The 17,737-nt window shown below is 44.6% G+C and overlaps 1 protein-coding gene across 1 annotated transcript; it reads left to right on the forward strand.

The window, feature by feature from the left end:
* The first annotated feature begins 204 nt into the window (after nt 1–204).
* On the forward strand, nt 205–14,159 carry LOC139335781 (uncharacterized). The gene is made up of 6 exons (XM_070969570.1): nt 205–719; nt 8,036–8,268; nt 10,242–10,428; nt 10,561–10,656; nt 11,032–11,539; nt 13,084–14,159. Exons 1-6 carry the CDS (start codon nt 693–695, stop codon nt 14,028–14,030), a joined length of 1,998 nt encoding a protein of 665 aa, XP_070825671.1. The 5' UTR covers nt 205–692; the 3' UTR covers nt 14,031–14,159.
* The last annotated feature ends 3,578 nt before the right edge of the window (nt 14,160–17,737 follow it).

Raw genomic sequence — 17,737 nt, forward strand, 5'->3', positions numbered from 1 at the left:
GACAGACAGAGAGAGGGAGACAGAGAGAGACAGAGAAAAAAAACCCTGAATGGATGCTCAAACTGACGCCACTCAGCCAATCAGAGCATCCACCTCCCCTCCTCCTTGCATCTGGGCTCTGTGATTGGCTGGTGGGAGCAAAGCTACAGAGAGAGACAGCGCGAGAGAGAGACTGACAGGAGAATAAGAAAGAAGAAGAAGAAGAAACTGTCAGATGGGGACAGCTCTGTTCTTCACACCTCCGTCTCTCTCTCTTTCAGTTTCTCAGCTGCCTCTCTGCCTCGCTCGCCCTTCTCTGTGCTGCTGCTGCCATTCGCTCACCCATCTTGCTTCCTGATTCCAGAGGAGGGAGAAAGGTTTAATGCGATGGACCTGCTGCCCACCGACTGCTGCCACTGCTGCTGTTTACACCGCGGCATCATGGGAGCTGTAGTCTGCTCTGCGGTGCAGGAGGACAGCTGATTAGCTGAGGATTGTGGGTGGTCAGAGTTTGGAGATGTGAGCTGGTGGGCGGACGAGGCTCATCAAACCCTCTCTCTCTTTCTATTCTCTCGCTCTCTTTTTAACCTCCTTCCTCTCCTCTGCAGCTTCTTTCGTCTGATCTCCTCATCCCTCTTTTCCCTCCTCTTCCTCTTTCTTTCGTTTCTGTTTTCAGCCTTCATTCCTCCATTTTTCTGTCTGAGGAAGTCAGAATGGGTTGTCGTTTCACTCGGACAAAGGTGAGTGACCCCCTGCAGGTGTGTTTTGGGGTGAGAGAGCGAGAGAGAGAGAGAGAGAGAGAGAGAGAGAGGGAGAGAGAGAGAGAGAGAGAGAGAGAGAGAGAGAGAGAGAGAGAGAGAGAGAGAGGTAGATAACGAGATGTGATGGTTGCTGAGATGACCTCGTCTCCGTTAGATCACTGTGGACATGCATCGTACACACACACACGCAAACAAACACACACAGACACACACACATACTAATGCACGCGCACACACACACACACACACACACACACACACACACACACACACACACACACACACATCCCAGATAATAACAGTGAACCCAGACAATAAATGAAGGAGAAGCTCTGATGACTGAAGGCTAAAGGCTATATCTGTGTGTGTGTGTGTGTGTGTGTGTGTGTGTGTGTGTGTGTGTGTGTGTGTGTGTGTGTGTGTGTGTGTGTGTGTGTGCCCTCTTCATCAGTCTCATTTCATTCATCTGCACAGTTAAATGTCCAGCTGCTGTTTTCACTGAACTGAAAAGTTTGACAGAATCGTGACTGTTTTTTTCTCCATTATAAATGCGTATTAAACTATAATTATATACAAATTCTTCTTTTAATGATCCTGAACAAACAAACGAGCTTCCTGTAAACTCAAAGCACTCTACAGGTTAGACTGGTCCATCGATCTCTCTGAGAAATCATGTTTTCAGCCTCCTCTTCGGCCCAGACTCAGATATCTCAACAGCTCCTGGGTGGATGGTCCTGAGATGTGCTTCAGGCGTTCATGTTCCCCACAGGATGAACCGTAGTAACTTTTCATTTAGCGCCACCATCAGGTCAACGTGTGAATGTGTTCAGTACTTTGTGACCTAGTGCCTGCAGAACTCATGACTAATACTGTCGGCCTCAGGTGTTTAGAGCTAATTATCTCTGCCAGGTGTAACCCTGCCAGTGATCATGCGTTTGGCTGTGTGTGTGTGCGCGCGCGCGTGTGTGTGCGTGCGCACGCATTATTATGTGTGTGTCTGTGGATAATCTTGCATACTATTAGCCTCATCAGCCAAATATTCTTTGTGCACTTGTGTGACTGCATGTTCGGGACCTCTGGTGGTCGCGATGATCCAGAGAGTTTTGAAGCTGTTTTACTGACTATGAATCCTCTCTGAACACGTAGCAAACGACATTTTGGGCAAGAAACAGGCTAAAGCTTAAAACAAGGTGAACCCAGTCTGACACAGGCCGTATTTGTTGTGCCTCAAAAACTGACATCCAGGAAAGTTTGGTCTCATCTTGATCTGGATCTACAGATCCATAAGTCCATACCTGATGTGTTATGATCCACTAAAGCTCAGCATGATACAAGATGAAGAAATGCCTGTTTTGTGGTCCTCGCCACCATCCTAACCATCAGCCTGGTGAGGATCTGCACACTCACACCAAAAACATCAGCGTGTTAGCATTGAGCTCAAAGCACCGTTCAGCATTAGCACATTAGCACGGCCTTTCATTGCTAGCCCTATAAACAGGTCTAAATACTACAATTACCATGAGCCTCAGTTGCCATCTCTGTGGAGAGGAAGCCAGTGGAGGTGTGACTCAGAGCTGCAGCAACTGTTACTGCTAAAGGTTTGTGTTTTTCAGATCTCAGGATACAAGCTGTTGAACGTCAGACAGCAAATGTGTGATTTGTGCTTTTGTTCCACGTAAACAGAATTAATTTGACTTGAACACTTGTTGTTACTGCAGCGGTGAACAAAACACAGACGGACGGTTGCTGCAGTGAACTGACAGTGAACTGATCACTGATCATCAGCTTCCTCATCTGTGGTGCACGGGTCCACTCTGACCTGAACCACATCAGGAACCTTTACAGGTTTGGCATCAGACCACAGAAGCACATCAGCGAATGTAATCAGGGCTTTTGCAGTCATCCAGTATTAATGCTCTCGTCTGGTGACGATGCTCTAAACTCCATCTGTCCAACTAGTTACTAGTTACACAAATGATGCACATTTTTCAGGATTAACTGTTCGTGTCATCTTTGACAAAGTTTCTTATTTATCTGTATTACAGAACATTTTAGGGGGAGATCTAACTCAGTGATGAGTCTTAACCGACCTGATAATTAACTCAGTTTTGAGTTTTAATCACATTGTTCTTGCTGACTTTGTGCTGAAGCTGACATCGACCCACTTTGCTGACTCCACAAACAACATCTTTGAGTCTTTGGAGGTCGGGCAGGACCTCCATGTGCAGCAGAGCAAACAGACAAACAGATCAGTCTGAGAGCCAACAGGCAGAGGACGACTTGGTTTGGGCTCAATGATTCTGCTGAACAAAACCTGAACAGGAGACATGATGACGAGCGCTCCAGCATCGCTTCACAAATGACTGTTTTTCTTGGAAAGCGTGTGTTTCGTCCTGCCTCTCTACTTGTTACAGCGTGACGCCACATCTCAGTAATTGCTGTTGGTGGATATCTGAGGCTTCTCCCAATGCGATGATCAGTGTTGAGAGCTCGTAGCTTAGCCGCCGCGTCTCCTGGCTGAACGCCTCGCTGATCAAAAGGCTCGACTGGCTGCGGTTCGGCGCTCTCAGACACGCAGAGCGGAACAATCTGCAGCGACGACAGCAGGACCAATGTTTTCTGGCACACGTTCGTCTCGCAACGCTGGAACACACGATTACCCGGCTACGCATGTCAGAGGAGGTTCGACACTCGACGCGCTGATGCCGCGCTGCACGTAAACAAACACCTTATCAGATGACTTCCTGTGGCGCACACACAGATCAGAACAACGCACTGCAGACAGACGGAGGACGGAGATCATAACTGGATGTGATAGCTGCTGAGGTGACCCCATCTCTGAGACAAGCCAACACACAGACGTCAGTCCTCATGTAAAGACGAGAGGAGATGAAGAGAGGCTCAGAGAGATGCGACAGCTTCACCGCTTCACTTTTTACAGCTGAGAGAAGGCGCAAACATTCCTGAGATGTGACCTGATAAGAGTCGGGTCACCGGGACAAACATCCAAACATACGACCCACTCATGATGCTGCCTCTGCACCGATGGGCTGACTTCCTGTCTGAGCTCGCTGCTTCCTGTTCCAGTTTCCATTTTGATTATTAAAAAGCTTGAGCTGAGGTGACAGCTGAGGTTTGTCTCAGCGAGGATCAGCGGGGATCTTCCATCGCGGTGGCTCAAGCAGAGAGTAAATGTTTGTTTTCTGTGAGGAGGACCACGCTCGCGTCTGATGTGAGGCTGGCAGCATGTAAGGCAGCAGGATGTGGCGTCGTTTGACTGTAAAGACATTGACAGCTTGACACAGATGGGTGGTGGTGCAGGACGAACGGCTCCGTGTCGCCTGTGGATGTACGGAACATTTTCCATCCTGATAGCTGCTGATGGAACCGTCTCCAGCCGGCGAGAACTGGTTAGACACAAGTTATCATAAACCAGAGCAGAGAGCTGATTAGAAGCAATAAACCAAACCTAAAGAATCTAAAGAAACCACCAACAGAACAGACGGAGATGATCACAACCTACGGAAATCACAGCGAGTCAAATGAAACTGTCGAGCGTTCCTTCTTTTCTGCATCAAAATAAAGCACCCAGTTTCTGATCATCATGTGTGCAGCAGAATATTTCAGGCTTTTATTCGACACTTTTGCTGTGAACAAAAGAAAACGTGACTCACTGACTCTCCTCTTCATCCAAATCACTCACACAATCTATTTTCCCCGAATCCTTCACAATCTGCCAGCGTCAACAGTCAGAGGAAGAATACGAGTTCAGCCTCAGCTCACTGAAGCAAGCTGCCACAGAGCGCCGCCAAGCCATCCAGGGTCACGCCTTTGTTTCCGGCTAAATGTTTTCCAGCCTTTTCCTTTAAACTTAGAAGCTTGTTTTCACTGTTAACAAGGAGTTACTTCTGTTATATACCAGCCTGACAAATACGGCACAACAGAGAAGAACACATTCATTCAGACACTGAGCGAGTCCTTCGAGTGCTTTGTTCGTGTTAAGAGGTTGCAGGACTGCACGTTTCAGCACATCTGATTCATACTGCAGGTGAGGATCCATAAATATCACATTTATACGGAGTACACACCTAACAGGAACATTACCTGCCCCTGCAGCAGCACTCAGTCCTTCATATTGACGTAAACGAGGAGGTTCAACGTTTTGTTGGAACCTCCTGTGTCAGCAGTTCACAGCACAGCCAGGCTGAACCAATCAGAGGGCTGCATGTTGTCACGCAGGCCTGAAGTCCGTCCAGAGACACGAGGCTGCGGCTGCTGAGGTGGTGGACGAGCGTGTAGCACCAAACCGTGACTCCAGTCTTTCCCTGAGCTGGAGTGAGTATCAGTGGCCTCGTCACCACAGTTTATTCAGCAGGAAGCACAACCTTTAACCGGCTTCAACCACAGCGCGGTCTCATGAAACCCTGCAACATAAACTCCGACATCAACACGCCGCCGGGGGAACAGTGAAGCTGAGGAGGATCATGAGGAAGATCACAGTCACACTGAGCCAATCACTGATTCATTGCTGGACATGTTTCCACGAATGCATCATGCAGTGAACTGTTTGTACTTGTGTGTTTTATGTGATGTTTTGCGTATTCTTCACATTATTTTCATACTTGAACAGAATTCAGGCTGAAAGTCTTTTGTTTGATCTGACGGGGATTATTTGCTAGAGATCAGTTCATTTTAAACTGCTGTGACTTAAATTGACGGGATCAAATCCAATATTCTGGCGCAGTTCTGCAAAGCTCGCTGCGTTTGACACTTTTATTTAATCTTGGGTGCTAACGGTGATTTTGTGCTGAGGATGAGGAGTGTCACATTCTGCAGAGTTTTGCACTTTCAGCCTCGGTGAAAATGGAGTCAAAGCTTCATGAAAAACTGTAAGAGAAGAGAGAGGGAGGCAGAAACATGAGGAAGGAGAGAGAGAGATCAGTCTGCATTACTGTCAAAGTGCAGCAGAGCGAGCACACTCTGTGCTGTGTGCAGCTGCATGTCTGCGTCTGCATGTATGAACTGGTTGTTTATGTACGTGTGCACGTCTGTGTGTGTGTGTGTGTGTGTGTGTGTGTGTGTGTGTGTGTGTGTGTGTGTGTGTGTGTGTGTGTGTGTGTGTGTGTGTGTGTGTGTGTGTGTGTGTGTGTGTGTGTGTGTGTGTCTGGCCTCGGGCCATGCACTGAGAGTGTAAAGACTCCAGTACTGGTCCAGGGGTTGCAGAGGGCTGCTGCAGGATCCTGACCTACATGCTGCTGCTCAGAGCCAGTCTCTTTGACTTCACTGCATCTTAACGTTCACATGACGCTCTAACAAACCTCCACGCTTACAGTTTGGTCGTAGCTCAGACTCAGCAGACGTAGTGACGGAGTGTCCTTCAGGGTGTGAGCTGTCCTGTTATGTACTGAGTTGACAGAATGGTGACACGCTAACATGTTGCAGTTGAGACCCTCTGAGTTTTTCCTGTAAACTCAGAGACCCGCTCAGGATATTTATGAGAGATGATCCACAGTTAGCAAAAAATGACATTTAACAGTTTTTAAGGTAATAATTAAAGTGATTAAAACAGTAATTAAGGTTATAATGTAATATGGAATATAAGCGGCAATATCACCTTTTCTTTCTACTGTGTAATATTACATAACATTGTATTTTATTATCCATAACCATCACATGCAATCCAAAATTCTACTCGACTGACTGAGTCCAAAAGCAACTCTATTTTCATACACTTTTTGTATTTAGTGTACATATATATATAAATAGTTGATTTTTATTTTGTATTCTTTTTTATTTTGTGCTTGTTTTTTTTTCTACAACTATTTTTTATTAAAATCAAATCAAATCAAACTTTATTGATATAGCACTTTTCATACATAATAAAATACAAAGTGCTTCACAGGAGTTAAAAAACAATATAAATCAAAATAAAGCAACAATAAAAACCCATCCCTCCCACCCTCCGTATGTACAAACACCCACCCTCAAGTACATGCATACACACACACACACACACACACACACACACACACACACACACACACACACACACACACACACACATTCTTACTGCAGAGAATAGCACGGGTAAGGAGACATGGCAGGGCACTAATGATTGAGGAGAATGCAACCTTTGGGGTCGTCCACACCGAGAGACATCAGGGACCGGGAGCACAGGGGGCACCCGCACCCGGGCCCACCCGAGCCCGACAGACCAGTGGACCCCACGCCGAGGTAGGGAGTCTCCCGACCAGCCGGGCCAAGAGGGCCCGAGGACAGCACCCCCTTATTCTTGCATAACATAATTTTCCTGGCGTGGGATTAACAAAGTTATACTTAGTGTTGTCATTTCAGCAGTAAGTCAAATATAAATTAGTTGAACCCTTGAATAATTACATCATGCATCCTGTGTTTTCCTGTGGATGCTGCTCTTAAGAAGTACAACATAGTGAAGAAGTTTCAGGCAGCATAAAATGGAAATTCTTAAGTAAACTACAGGTACATTAAACTTGTACGTAAGTACAGTACTTCTGTAAATGAGCTGTGTTTTTCCACCCCACAAACAAATCAACAAAGCGCTAACACATACACACCTCTGCAGGGGCCGGGGATTGAACCCTCAACCTTCTGATTGGTGGACAATCTGCTCTACCTCTTGACACACAGCTGAACATTTACATATTCAAAGTAGCTCTTGTTAAAGTTTGACACTGCAAAATCCTCCTTTGGTCAGATCACTCTGAACATACAGTAAGTGAAGTAAATGTGCTACTCTAAAATACTGCATGAGTTTTGTCGTGGAGGGCCGAGGCTCTGCAGAATGTGGTTCCAACCCTACCTGACATCAGCACACCTTCAACTGCAGTTCAACTGCAACAGAAACCTGCAGATTCGTCTTTCCTGGGTCCAACTTGCACATAATGGCTCAATCTTTGGTCTTTTTATATAAAGAGAGTGTGAATCATCGGCTGGTTATGTAACACAATTGTAGTCGGGCATGCCAAAAAGTTAGAAAGCAAAGAACTAACTGACCTTGTATTGGAGGCTAAACTCCCACTTTGCCACTGTATACTTCTGTTGCCTCTGTCCTTCATCAATACTACAGATAACACTCAAGTGTTACACAGCAGAAGCAGGATACGTCACACCTAAGATCTTCAAACCAACCTGCTTCTGACGCTTTCTTAAAGCTGCATCTTTGGGAATTCACAGAAATTAACTTTCCTCTTACTTCCACTTCCTTGTGATGTGTGAGTACAGTCAGAAATCTTACTTGTCATGTTCCCTCTCGTCAGGCCAAGACTCACGATCCCTCTCATCACCGACGCCGGGAGGAGCTGCACTTTGTGGACGAGTATGGCCAGCCAATCACTATGCAGGTGGAGGGAAGAAGGGGGCATGGCCACAGGAGGCGGAGGTCTCGTTGTGCAATGGAGTGCAGTGTCCCGACAGAAAGACACTGGGAGGCCCTGAGAGCCATGGGACTGATGGAGGGAAAGGAAGGCCAGGGAGAAGGCTATGGCACAGGGTGGGTATAAGACAGCGTGATGGGGGGGGCTTGTGGTACAAAGTTAGAGGTTACAGAGGTTAGATTAGGATTCGGGACTAGTTTGGGACGAGGACAGACAGATGTGACTGAGGTCGTCCTGGGGAAACTGAGGACACATCAACAAACATCTGAGTCCTTCGCAATGCTTTTCTTATTTGTTTAAGTATTTTCTAATTCTTATTGTGTGAAGCATTAAGTAGCTTTGAGTAAATACATGCAAATAGAGAACAGTGGTGCCAAATCACTCATAATTCTACAAGCCACAGATTTGGATGAAGCTTTGGAAAGGGTTGGAGACAGAATAATGGGGCTTAGGACTGTGCTAACGGGTTTCAGAGTGGATAAATGTTTCTAACTGAGGTGATTATTAGGTCTGGAGTAAACAGATGAGATACAATAAGATCCGACTTTATTTATTTCATGCTGTGCCTTGTCTTACAACAAAGAATTAAAAGGAGAAGTTAAAAAAAAACAGAATAAAAAACACACAATAAAATCAAACACAGAAGGTTTACGTACATTACATACAAAGAATATAAAATTAATATTGCCAAACACAATGATAGCTGCGCACCTGATAAAGGCCTGTAAACGGGTTAACAGTTGGGAGAGGCTGTAAGTGGAAATGGGGTGAAATGGACAATGATCACGATTTGTGAAAGGGATTAAGACTCGAGATGGAGGACGCTGTTAGTTTGGACTGAGGTAAACAAATCAGCGTATGGGAACGTTGTTCATATTTTTATATTCCTGGTTTATATTGCTTGTTTGATATTTAATGTCTTTTACTGATGCACTCTGTTCTTGCTATCCACTTTGCTGCCGTAATACCTGAAATTTCTCCACTGTGGGACTAATAAAGGCATATCTTATCTTATCTTATCTTATCTTATCTTATCTTATCTTATCTTATCTTATCTTATCTCTCTCTTAAGATGTTGGGATGAGCTGAAAGGTACAGATCAAAATAAAAGTTTGGGAGCAGGATGAAGGGATTACGGCAAAACTCTTTTGACCTGGAAGTTTCTGAGGATGAAGTAGGTGATCAGAAAATGAGAAAAGAGCTGGGACAGGGTTAAAACTGGGAACTGTGTCAAGGCTTTAACTGGAGTATAACCGCTGAAATTAAGCAGGAATTTGGAACGATGGTGAAACTTTGGGAATGGGCTCACGTGTTACGAATGTGGGTAAATAGTTAGAGGTGAGGTAAACAAATGGGATCAGGATAAGAAAATGATGCTCTAAGTAGGTTCAGGCTGGAGTGAAGGGTTGAGAAAGGGTCAAGATGTTGGGATACAGCTTAGATCAAATTTTAGGACTTTGATTAAGGACTCCTACATTGGTAAATGACCAAAAATGTGTTACATAATTGGGAGTAGAATAAACTGCTGGGACAGAGGTCAAAAGTCTTGACTGGGTAAACAACTGTTTGCAGCGTACAAAAACTGGAAATTATCTAAAAGTTCAGGACTATGATGAGAATGGGAACAGGGTAAAGGTTTGTAGAAAAGGGATTAAAGTTTGGAACTACTATAAAAGGTCTGGAGTGGGGGAAATAATTTGGGACTGAGGTAAAAGTATAACAACAAGGTACAAGTTAGGGATATGGGGAAGAGTTTTGGAATGGGTGAAAGAGGCTGGAACGGACTGAAGTGTACAGACTGAAGAGAAAGGTCTGAAAACAAGACGTCTACTTCTGTCTAGCCACAATTCAAATCGAAGGACACACTCTTTACTTGAGTGTTTGGGAGCAAGTTCAGTTTGCAAGGTCAGCATGATGTTGCATCAAGTCTTATTAATATTCATGGAGGAATCTCCATCTCACGGATTTACCATCTTTATTTATAACATCTGATCAATAAACAGACCCACATGAAGGCTGAATACTGTCTGCCTGATAAAGTCTCTTTGCCATCACCTCCTTTTAAAACATGAGGGTTTCCTCCACACAGGCCTTACTACGGTCACATGACGGTGTCACCTGACCTATATTCTGCCAATAGTCACATGATGATATCGTCAGACGTCTATCAACCAAATGGCTACCTGCCCAGATCATCAAACGACCAGCAACTGGGTAATAACTACCTGCCAAGTGTCTCCTACAGCTTAGATCACCTGGACAGACTGGACTACCAGGTGATTATTGTGTTGTCTTCTATTGTACTCTTAATTTATGTTGGTGTGCATTCAGATTTACAGATTTACAGATTACTATTATACGCTAATCAGTTTATACCAGTTTCCATTCTGATCTTCTTTCTACTCCAGGTTCCAGAAATGTTGCCCTACCAGCCTAACTCAGAGAGCTGTCTGATTGGCTGCTACAACACAGAAGAGATGGAGCCTAAGAACATCCCCAGACAGGTAGCTCATTTCAATGACTCACATCATTTAACAGCAACATGTCTGACACCTGTTATTACAATGGGCTCTGCATCCGGATACGTTTTCTGGATAATTAAAGCCCGATCTTGCCTTTGCGTTTAAACATGGTATTTTTGAGGCAATCTTTAGATCCTCATCGAGATCAGATCTCTGTCCTCTAGACCATTTGAGATTCATGAGTTGTTGAGTTTAGCAGAAACTTTAGAGACTTTGTGAAACCGAATCTATGACAAATTCTTTAAATTAGTTCCCTCTTGTAAATGCGATTCCTGATTCAGTGCAGACTATGAGCATGCCTAAAAATGAACTTAATAAAATATAAATAATAAATTAAAATTCTCTCTTTCTCTTTAGTCTGACTTTCATCCTCCTTGGAGGTCTGACCGCTTTCTTGGATATCTACCCCTGAGTGAGCTCGACAGTGGGCTGGGATGTGGACCTGACAGCCCAAACCAACGGGTGCCCTTCTCAGAGGCCGAGACAGACGCTATGTCATCGCTACCAGGTCACACCCCTTCCTCCCAAGGCTCCTCCTCTTCCTCCGAGTCCCTGATCTCCTCTGAACCCAGCGACTCCGGCTTCCACAGCGTCAGCACTGGGGAGCACAGAAGATTGCATAAGATTCATGGGAGCCACACCCATCGACAAACTCACCACCTCCGCTCAGGCCACTCCCCTCGAGAGCAGAGGGGACGCTGGGATTTGGAGTCCATCCCCGAGACAACTCCAGTGACTCACTCTGGAGGACCACAGGCATCCCGCTGCACTGTGGGCAACAGCACGACCACAACAGTTCATTTCCACAGAGCTGAGAGGAGTCCCACCTTACCTCGACACCACTCCCCACCTTCTCCTTCTGCGGGTTTGTGAAGCTCTACAAATCATTAAGGGGGTTAGCTGTTCACTAGCAAACCTGCAAACTAGCTAGCTCATTAGCTCAAGAAAGTACTTAATTTAATCAGTCTTACTGAGATCTATTTGAAGAAGTCCAGAAACATAAAAGAAGTTGTTCAAGAAACATCACGTGCAAGCTTGTTTGCTAGAAATGGTTTTTTATGTGTTGAGGTTGGTGAGAACCTAAGGGAATCAAACCTCGACGTGAAGCTGGTGAACCAAAACTATGAGCTAAAAGACAGTAAAAGCTGCATGACACTGCTGAGTTTATACTCGTGTCCAATGTCCTTTTCATGTTGCATTGCAATGTTAAAAATATATACTCTTACATAGAGCCAATGATGGAATTGGTACAACTTGAGCTTTTACGAAACTAATTACAAAAACCCAATTAAACTGGACTTAATGCTGCAATCTTAGAGAATCTGGATCCCAGGCACGGTATTTACTGTCTGTTAGGAAGATCTGACTTTTACTTGCTGACGTGTCAAATCTCTTCAAATGGGTTGAGAATCATAAGAACAATGGGAGAACTGAAAAACTTTACCAAAGCTTCTACTGGAGCTCAGGCAGAAAATTACCGACAAGCTCTCTGCAGAAGAAGATGAAATGAACAGAATCTGACAATCTAACCAACCCTGGAGAAACTGACTGAGTCTGAACTACCAACGCTACGGTCAGACAAGAACCTCTGAACCAACGCTTTAGAAATGAGATCCGGCCAATCGCTGCTTCAGCTTCAGACTCTGCAGAGTTAACAGACTCACAGGATGAACTGGTCAGATTCTTCACGCACCAGATCGGCTGCGACTGGTCTGAAATATCACACAATGGGTTCCGTTGCCTTGACTGGTTTTACTGCCTTTGTTGCTGTTTCTGTGCCATAAAACGTCACAGTCGACTGACTGTCTGTTTGTGAAGCTCTACAAATCATTAAACTGCTGTATCCGTCTAAGTCTACAGCTTCTGAAGCTAAGAAAACAGATTACAATTTCTGAGATTATTTATTAAAACAGATATTAGTCCTGTAAATTGATCCTGACATTAGCGGTTACAATTATTGGGTTTAAGTGTTTAAATATTTAGTGTTTGGTATCATGCCAAGTTTTGTGGCAGTGCTGCCAGCTAGTTTAAGGCAAGTATATAGAATTTTCATGTCGTCAAAGAAGCAAAGCTTTGTAAACATGGAACCTCCTCCCTGAACATGGGCAGCCTGACATGAGGCTAATCTGAAGAAACTCATTGTTGACCATAATGCTGGATCCTGAAGGTCTGAGGTCTTTGTGGCCAGATGCATCGTCCTGTTTCCTGGCACGCACAAGACAAGCTAGCAGCAGCAGCTACGTTCAAGCAATGAAAAACCCTGTGAGGTGATCCAACATGTTTTTAAGGCACTAAGTGCTGAGTTTTCCATGGCAGCAACGAGGTCTTGGTATAATGGCTCAGTGGAGATTTGTGTATTTAGCAATTCAATGTAATACTCAGAACCTGATCACTTCCCTCTGTTCACAGGTTGTCGTACTGAGCCTTGTCAGCGGAGGGCGCTGTGGTTGGAGCAGCAGCAGGGAGGAGTTGGCATAATGGAGGCTCCAGGGCGGAGTCGTACAATAACAGATTTAAGTGAAGGACAGCGGCGCCGCAGGGCCAGTCACCCCAACATGCCAGATCCAAACGCTCCGAGAAACAGACTCCAGAACAGCCAACCAGGTACCACCAGCAGCACACTGGGGCCGAGGAGCAGGGCCAGTTATCCCAGTAACTGCCACCCCAACAGTCACCTCAGCATAGACAGAACCAGTCTGACTAATCATCAGAACGCACTGAGAAACAGCCAGGGCGCAAACCGGAGCAGAGAGGAGGACTCCCTCTCTAAGAGTCCTGGATCTGGATCCAGTCGTGTGTCAGACTGGCGTGGGTGTCAAACTCTCGGGAACTGTACTAGCAACTTAAAAGGTTCCTCTGGGCCTCTCTATAGCACACTTGGAGCCCCACAACGAAACCCTCACTCTCCACCCTCTCCCCGCTCCAGAGTGTCCAATCAGAAGTCTGTCAGGAACCAGCTGCTTAGAGCCCGAGCTTACCGATTGGCCAGGGAACGCAGTGAGGTCACAACAGATGAGGAGGTGCGAGGAGAGGGCGAGAGAGATGGTGAAGAAGAAGGGGAGGATGGCCGATGGACGGGGCGATACTGGAGCCGAACTGAAAGGAGACGCCACCTGGCGCTGTCGCGGCAACTCAGAGAGAGGAGAGGAGGTGGGGACGAGCAGGCCGGGGGGCTTCAGGGTTCGCTGTCATCTCAGACGGTGCTGGAGCTGAGCCACATGAAGCAGAACCGACTGAGGAACAGCAAGCTGCTTGATGATTGGACAACAGTGGAGGAGCTGCTGACTCATGGGACACGGGTGGAGAGTGACAGTCAGCTGTGTCCCAGCCCTCTGTTGTCAGTCACAACGGTCTGACGGGAAAACCTCTGAAAGACAATCCCACGGTTGGTTTCTGCTCATTGATGGAAATCTTCAAACCAACACTCAGGTCCAGATTCATTGGAGGTGCATCGAGGTGGGCGGATGCACTAAAATGACCAAATCAGAAAAACGAGTTCGTGTTTAAGATGGATGTGCTGTCAGAGGTCAAGGCTGTATGTCTGTCTACATATAGATCACATTATCTTGAACACTGTATCTATTTGTAAGTGCAGCCGTGTACATTAAGAACACAGCCAATTACTCACGCACTCACTCAACAACACAATTCAGTAACCTACCTGTCACTAGCACCTGGCCTCCCACCTGTGGTAACGGGTTCATTGTCACAGCATTTAATGGCAGATGCTCATAAAGACACTCTGATGCCATCATGTTTATGGTCAGTCGTCCAAGTCTGTCCAAGAGTCCACCGGGTGCACAGCCTTCAATGTCACAACACCAAGCTTAGTGCTCAGAGGGTTAGCTGTTCACTAGCAAACCTGCAAACTAGCTAGCTCATTAGCTCAAGAAAGTACTTAATTTAATCAGTCTTACTGAGATCTATTTGAAGAAGTCCAGAAACATAAAAGAAGTTGTTCAAGAAACATCACGTGCAAGCTTGTTTGCTAGAAATGGTTTTTTATGTGTTGAGGTTGGTGAGAACCTAAGGGAATCAACCCTCGACGTGAAGCTGGTGAACCAAAACTATGAGCTAAAAGACAGTAAAAGCTGCATGACACTGCTGAGTTTATACTCGTGTCCAATGTCCTTTTCATGTTGCATTGCAATGTTAAAAATATATACTCTTACATAGAGCCAATGATGGAATTGGTACAACTTGAGCTTTTACGAAACTAATTACAAAAACCCAATTAAACTGGACTTAATGCTGCAATCTTAGAGAATCTGGATCCCAGGCACGGTATTTACTGTCTGTTAGGAAGATCTGACTTTTACTTGCTGACGTGTCAAATCTCTTCAAATGGGTTGAGAATCATAAGAACAATGGGAGAACTGAAAAACTTTGCCAAAGCTTCTACTGGAGCTCAGGCGGAAAATTACCGACAAGCTCTCTGCAGAAGAAGATGAAATGAACAGAATCTGACAATCTAACCAACCCTGGAGAAACTGACTGAGTCTGAACTACCAACGCTACGGTCAGACAAGAACCTCTGAACCAACGCTTTAGAAATGAGATCCGGCCAATCGCTGCTTCAGCTTCAGACTCTGCAGAGTTAACAGACTCACAGGATGAACTGGTCAGATTCTTCACGCACCAGATCGGCTGCGACTGGTCTGAAATATCACACAATGGGTTCCGTTGCCTTGACTGGTTTTACTGCCTTTGTTGCTGTTTCTGTGCCATAAAACGTCACAGTCGACTGTCTGAAATGATAAAACTGTTGGGACGCTCTGCTCACTGTAAGCGTGTTGGAGGATTTCTGCACCTTTATGATCGAACAGCTGTTTTACCAGACTGTTCTGTTTCAGTCACCACTTCCACTGGTGTGTCCTGACTGGTTTACCATTTCAGTCTCTACACACTGACACAGACAGACTGTGCATGAATTAGACTACAGAGAGGGCTCACAAGTGGCAGCACCTGGGTTTATTCAGAAGACTCCTATTGGCCTCCCAGTTTTCTGCTGCGTTCAGTGGATTTAAAGATCTGTTCAGCAAATGGAAGTTGGCTGATTGTCCCACATGTCAGAAACCATCATTAACTTTAAAGGAATAGTTTGACATTTTGGGAAATATTTGCTTTCTTGCAGAGTCATGTCTGTACGATAAATAGGTCATTTGCAGTCACGTGACGTTAAATTCAGACAGAGGGCCAGAAGTGAAAACTGCAAAGGATGAGATGGAGGAAATTCTTACTGAGCTAATTTAGATAAAGTTATGAGTAAAAGGTACAAACAGAACATTGGATCATATGTTGGAAGTGACTCTTACGTTATGAAGCGATTTTTCAGCTGAACTTAAAGTTTTGCTGCTGTTGAGTCAGCATATAAAACAACTAGCCGCTCCTTCAGATGTCGCTCTGCTCAAGAAAACAAATGAAAGCAGACAAACGTCTGGAGGCAAACAACTTTTCTGTTAGCGGTTGGTCCACGACCTCGATACCAAAGTGCTCCGGATGACTGCTGTTGACATTTATGTTATGGTTGTTTGCTCGGTTAACTGCTGGCAAAGGTCCGGTGAAACGCAGCTGAAACATCACAACACTCAAAACAAGACAGGGTACGTTATTTACGTTCAGCTGTCTTATGAGAAACAGGTAACGCTGATTTAACAAGTGTTATTCATGTTTGTAGCTGTTACCTTAAATCCTTCACCACAGATTTAAAACAATAACTAATGTTACACCATTTGCACCATTAGTCAACTCGACTCCTCCAACTGCAGACAGTTAACGACATTTTTTTCTGGCGTTTTTCAGTCAATTTCTTACATTTTTCACCCTTATGAACAACAACTTTTGGTACTCAATAAAAGCTCCTTGTGGTTTCTCAGTTTAAGCGATTTGATTTGAGCAACTGTAAACAACTCAAAACATCAGCACTCTGAGTGTGTGTTAATGTGCTTCCTGTGCAGAAAATCACTTCCTGCCCTCCATCTGCAGTTCACACCACAACAAAAGAGCGACGTGACGTCATATGCAAACAACCTGTATCAAGCTAAGCTAACCAGCTGCTGGATGTAGCTTCCTATTTAACACATGACTCTTAGTAAGGAAGAACTCAGTATATTTCAAGTCAAGTCTAAGTCTACACTTAGACTTGACTTGACTTTACTGTCTATATGTTCCAGTTCCTGACATTTGTGCAAGCACGATATGAACCCCTGGAGTGTGAACACATAACACCATGTTTAGTTACAAAATGAGACATAAGCAGCAAATTCAGCCGAACGATGGTACTTTTTAATCTTAAAATAACCACGAGACTTTGATCCAGATCAGATTCTCTTAAATCCAGTCTGTCACCTGGTTCTGGACTCAAAGGGCTGCAATAAGCCAATATGATTACAGGCACTACTGAAAGAAAGGGTTGGATTAATCTGAGAAATGTTAATCAGGGTTAAACGTTATGACATAATAATGTGTTATATAATGAAACTGTTCAATGCAATTTTGTTAAAAATGAGAAGATGTCCATTTATTTTCATATTCTGTGAAAGTTAGGAAGAAACGAAGGCCTGAAGACAGTTTTCAGGCCATGAAGTTGAACTAGTCAAATGAATATGTTTAATTTTCCTTTTTCTAAACTGTGTGTGTGTGTGTGTGTGTGTGTGTGTGTGTGTGTGTGTGTGTGTGTGTGTGTGTGTGTGTGTGTGAGAAAGATAATATAAAGTTTGATACTAACTTGTCAGTAGTGTTTAGCCAAAGATATTGTGTAACTTTGGTTTGTGGACAATCTAGAAAAACTATCATTGTATGATGTAAAAGTCTATTTTATAATCATATTAGTTTTTTATATACTTTATTTTGCCTCGAGTAGATTCTGTTTGTCACCAACATCCTGCTCTGCTAGTGTCTGTACGTAGATGTTTACAATCAACTGTTAGCATAAAGAAGCTTTATTATTACAGTCTAAAACTAGCATGCTAACTCCTGATAGCACAGAACAAGCATTTCAACAATTGCCCAAAGTGTCATAAGTGCTGAAGTTGGTGAAGACTTTGTTATTTCACAGCCTGAG

Source organism: Chaetodon trifascialis, chromosome 8 (assembly GCF_039877785.1).
Source record: "Chaetodon trifascialis isolate fChaTrf1 chromosome 8, fChaTrf1.hap1, whole genome shotgun sequence".
NCBI classification, from domain to species: domain Eukaryota; kingdom Metazoa; phylum Chordata; class Actinopteri; order Chaetodontiformes; family Chaetodontidae; genus Chaetodon; species Chaetodon trifascialis.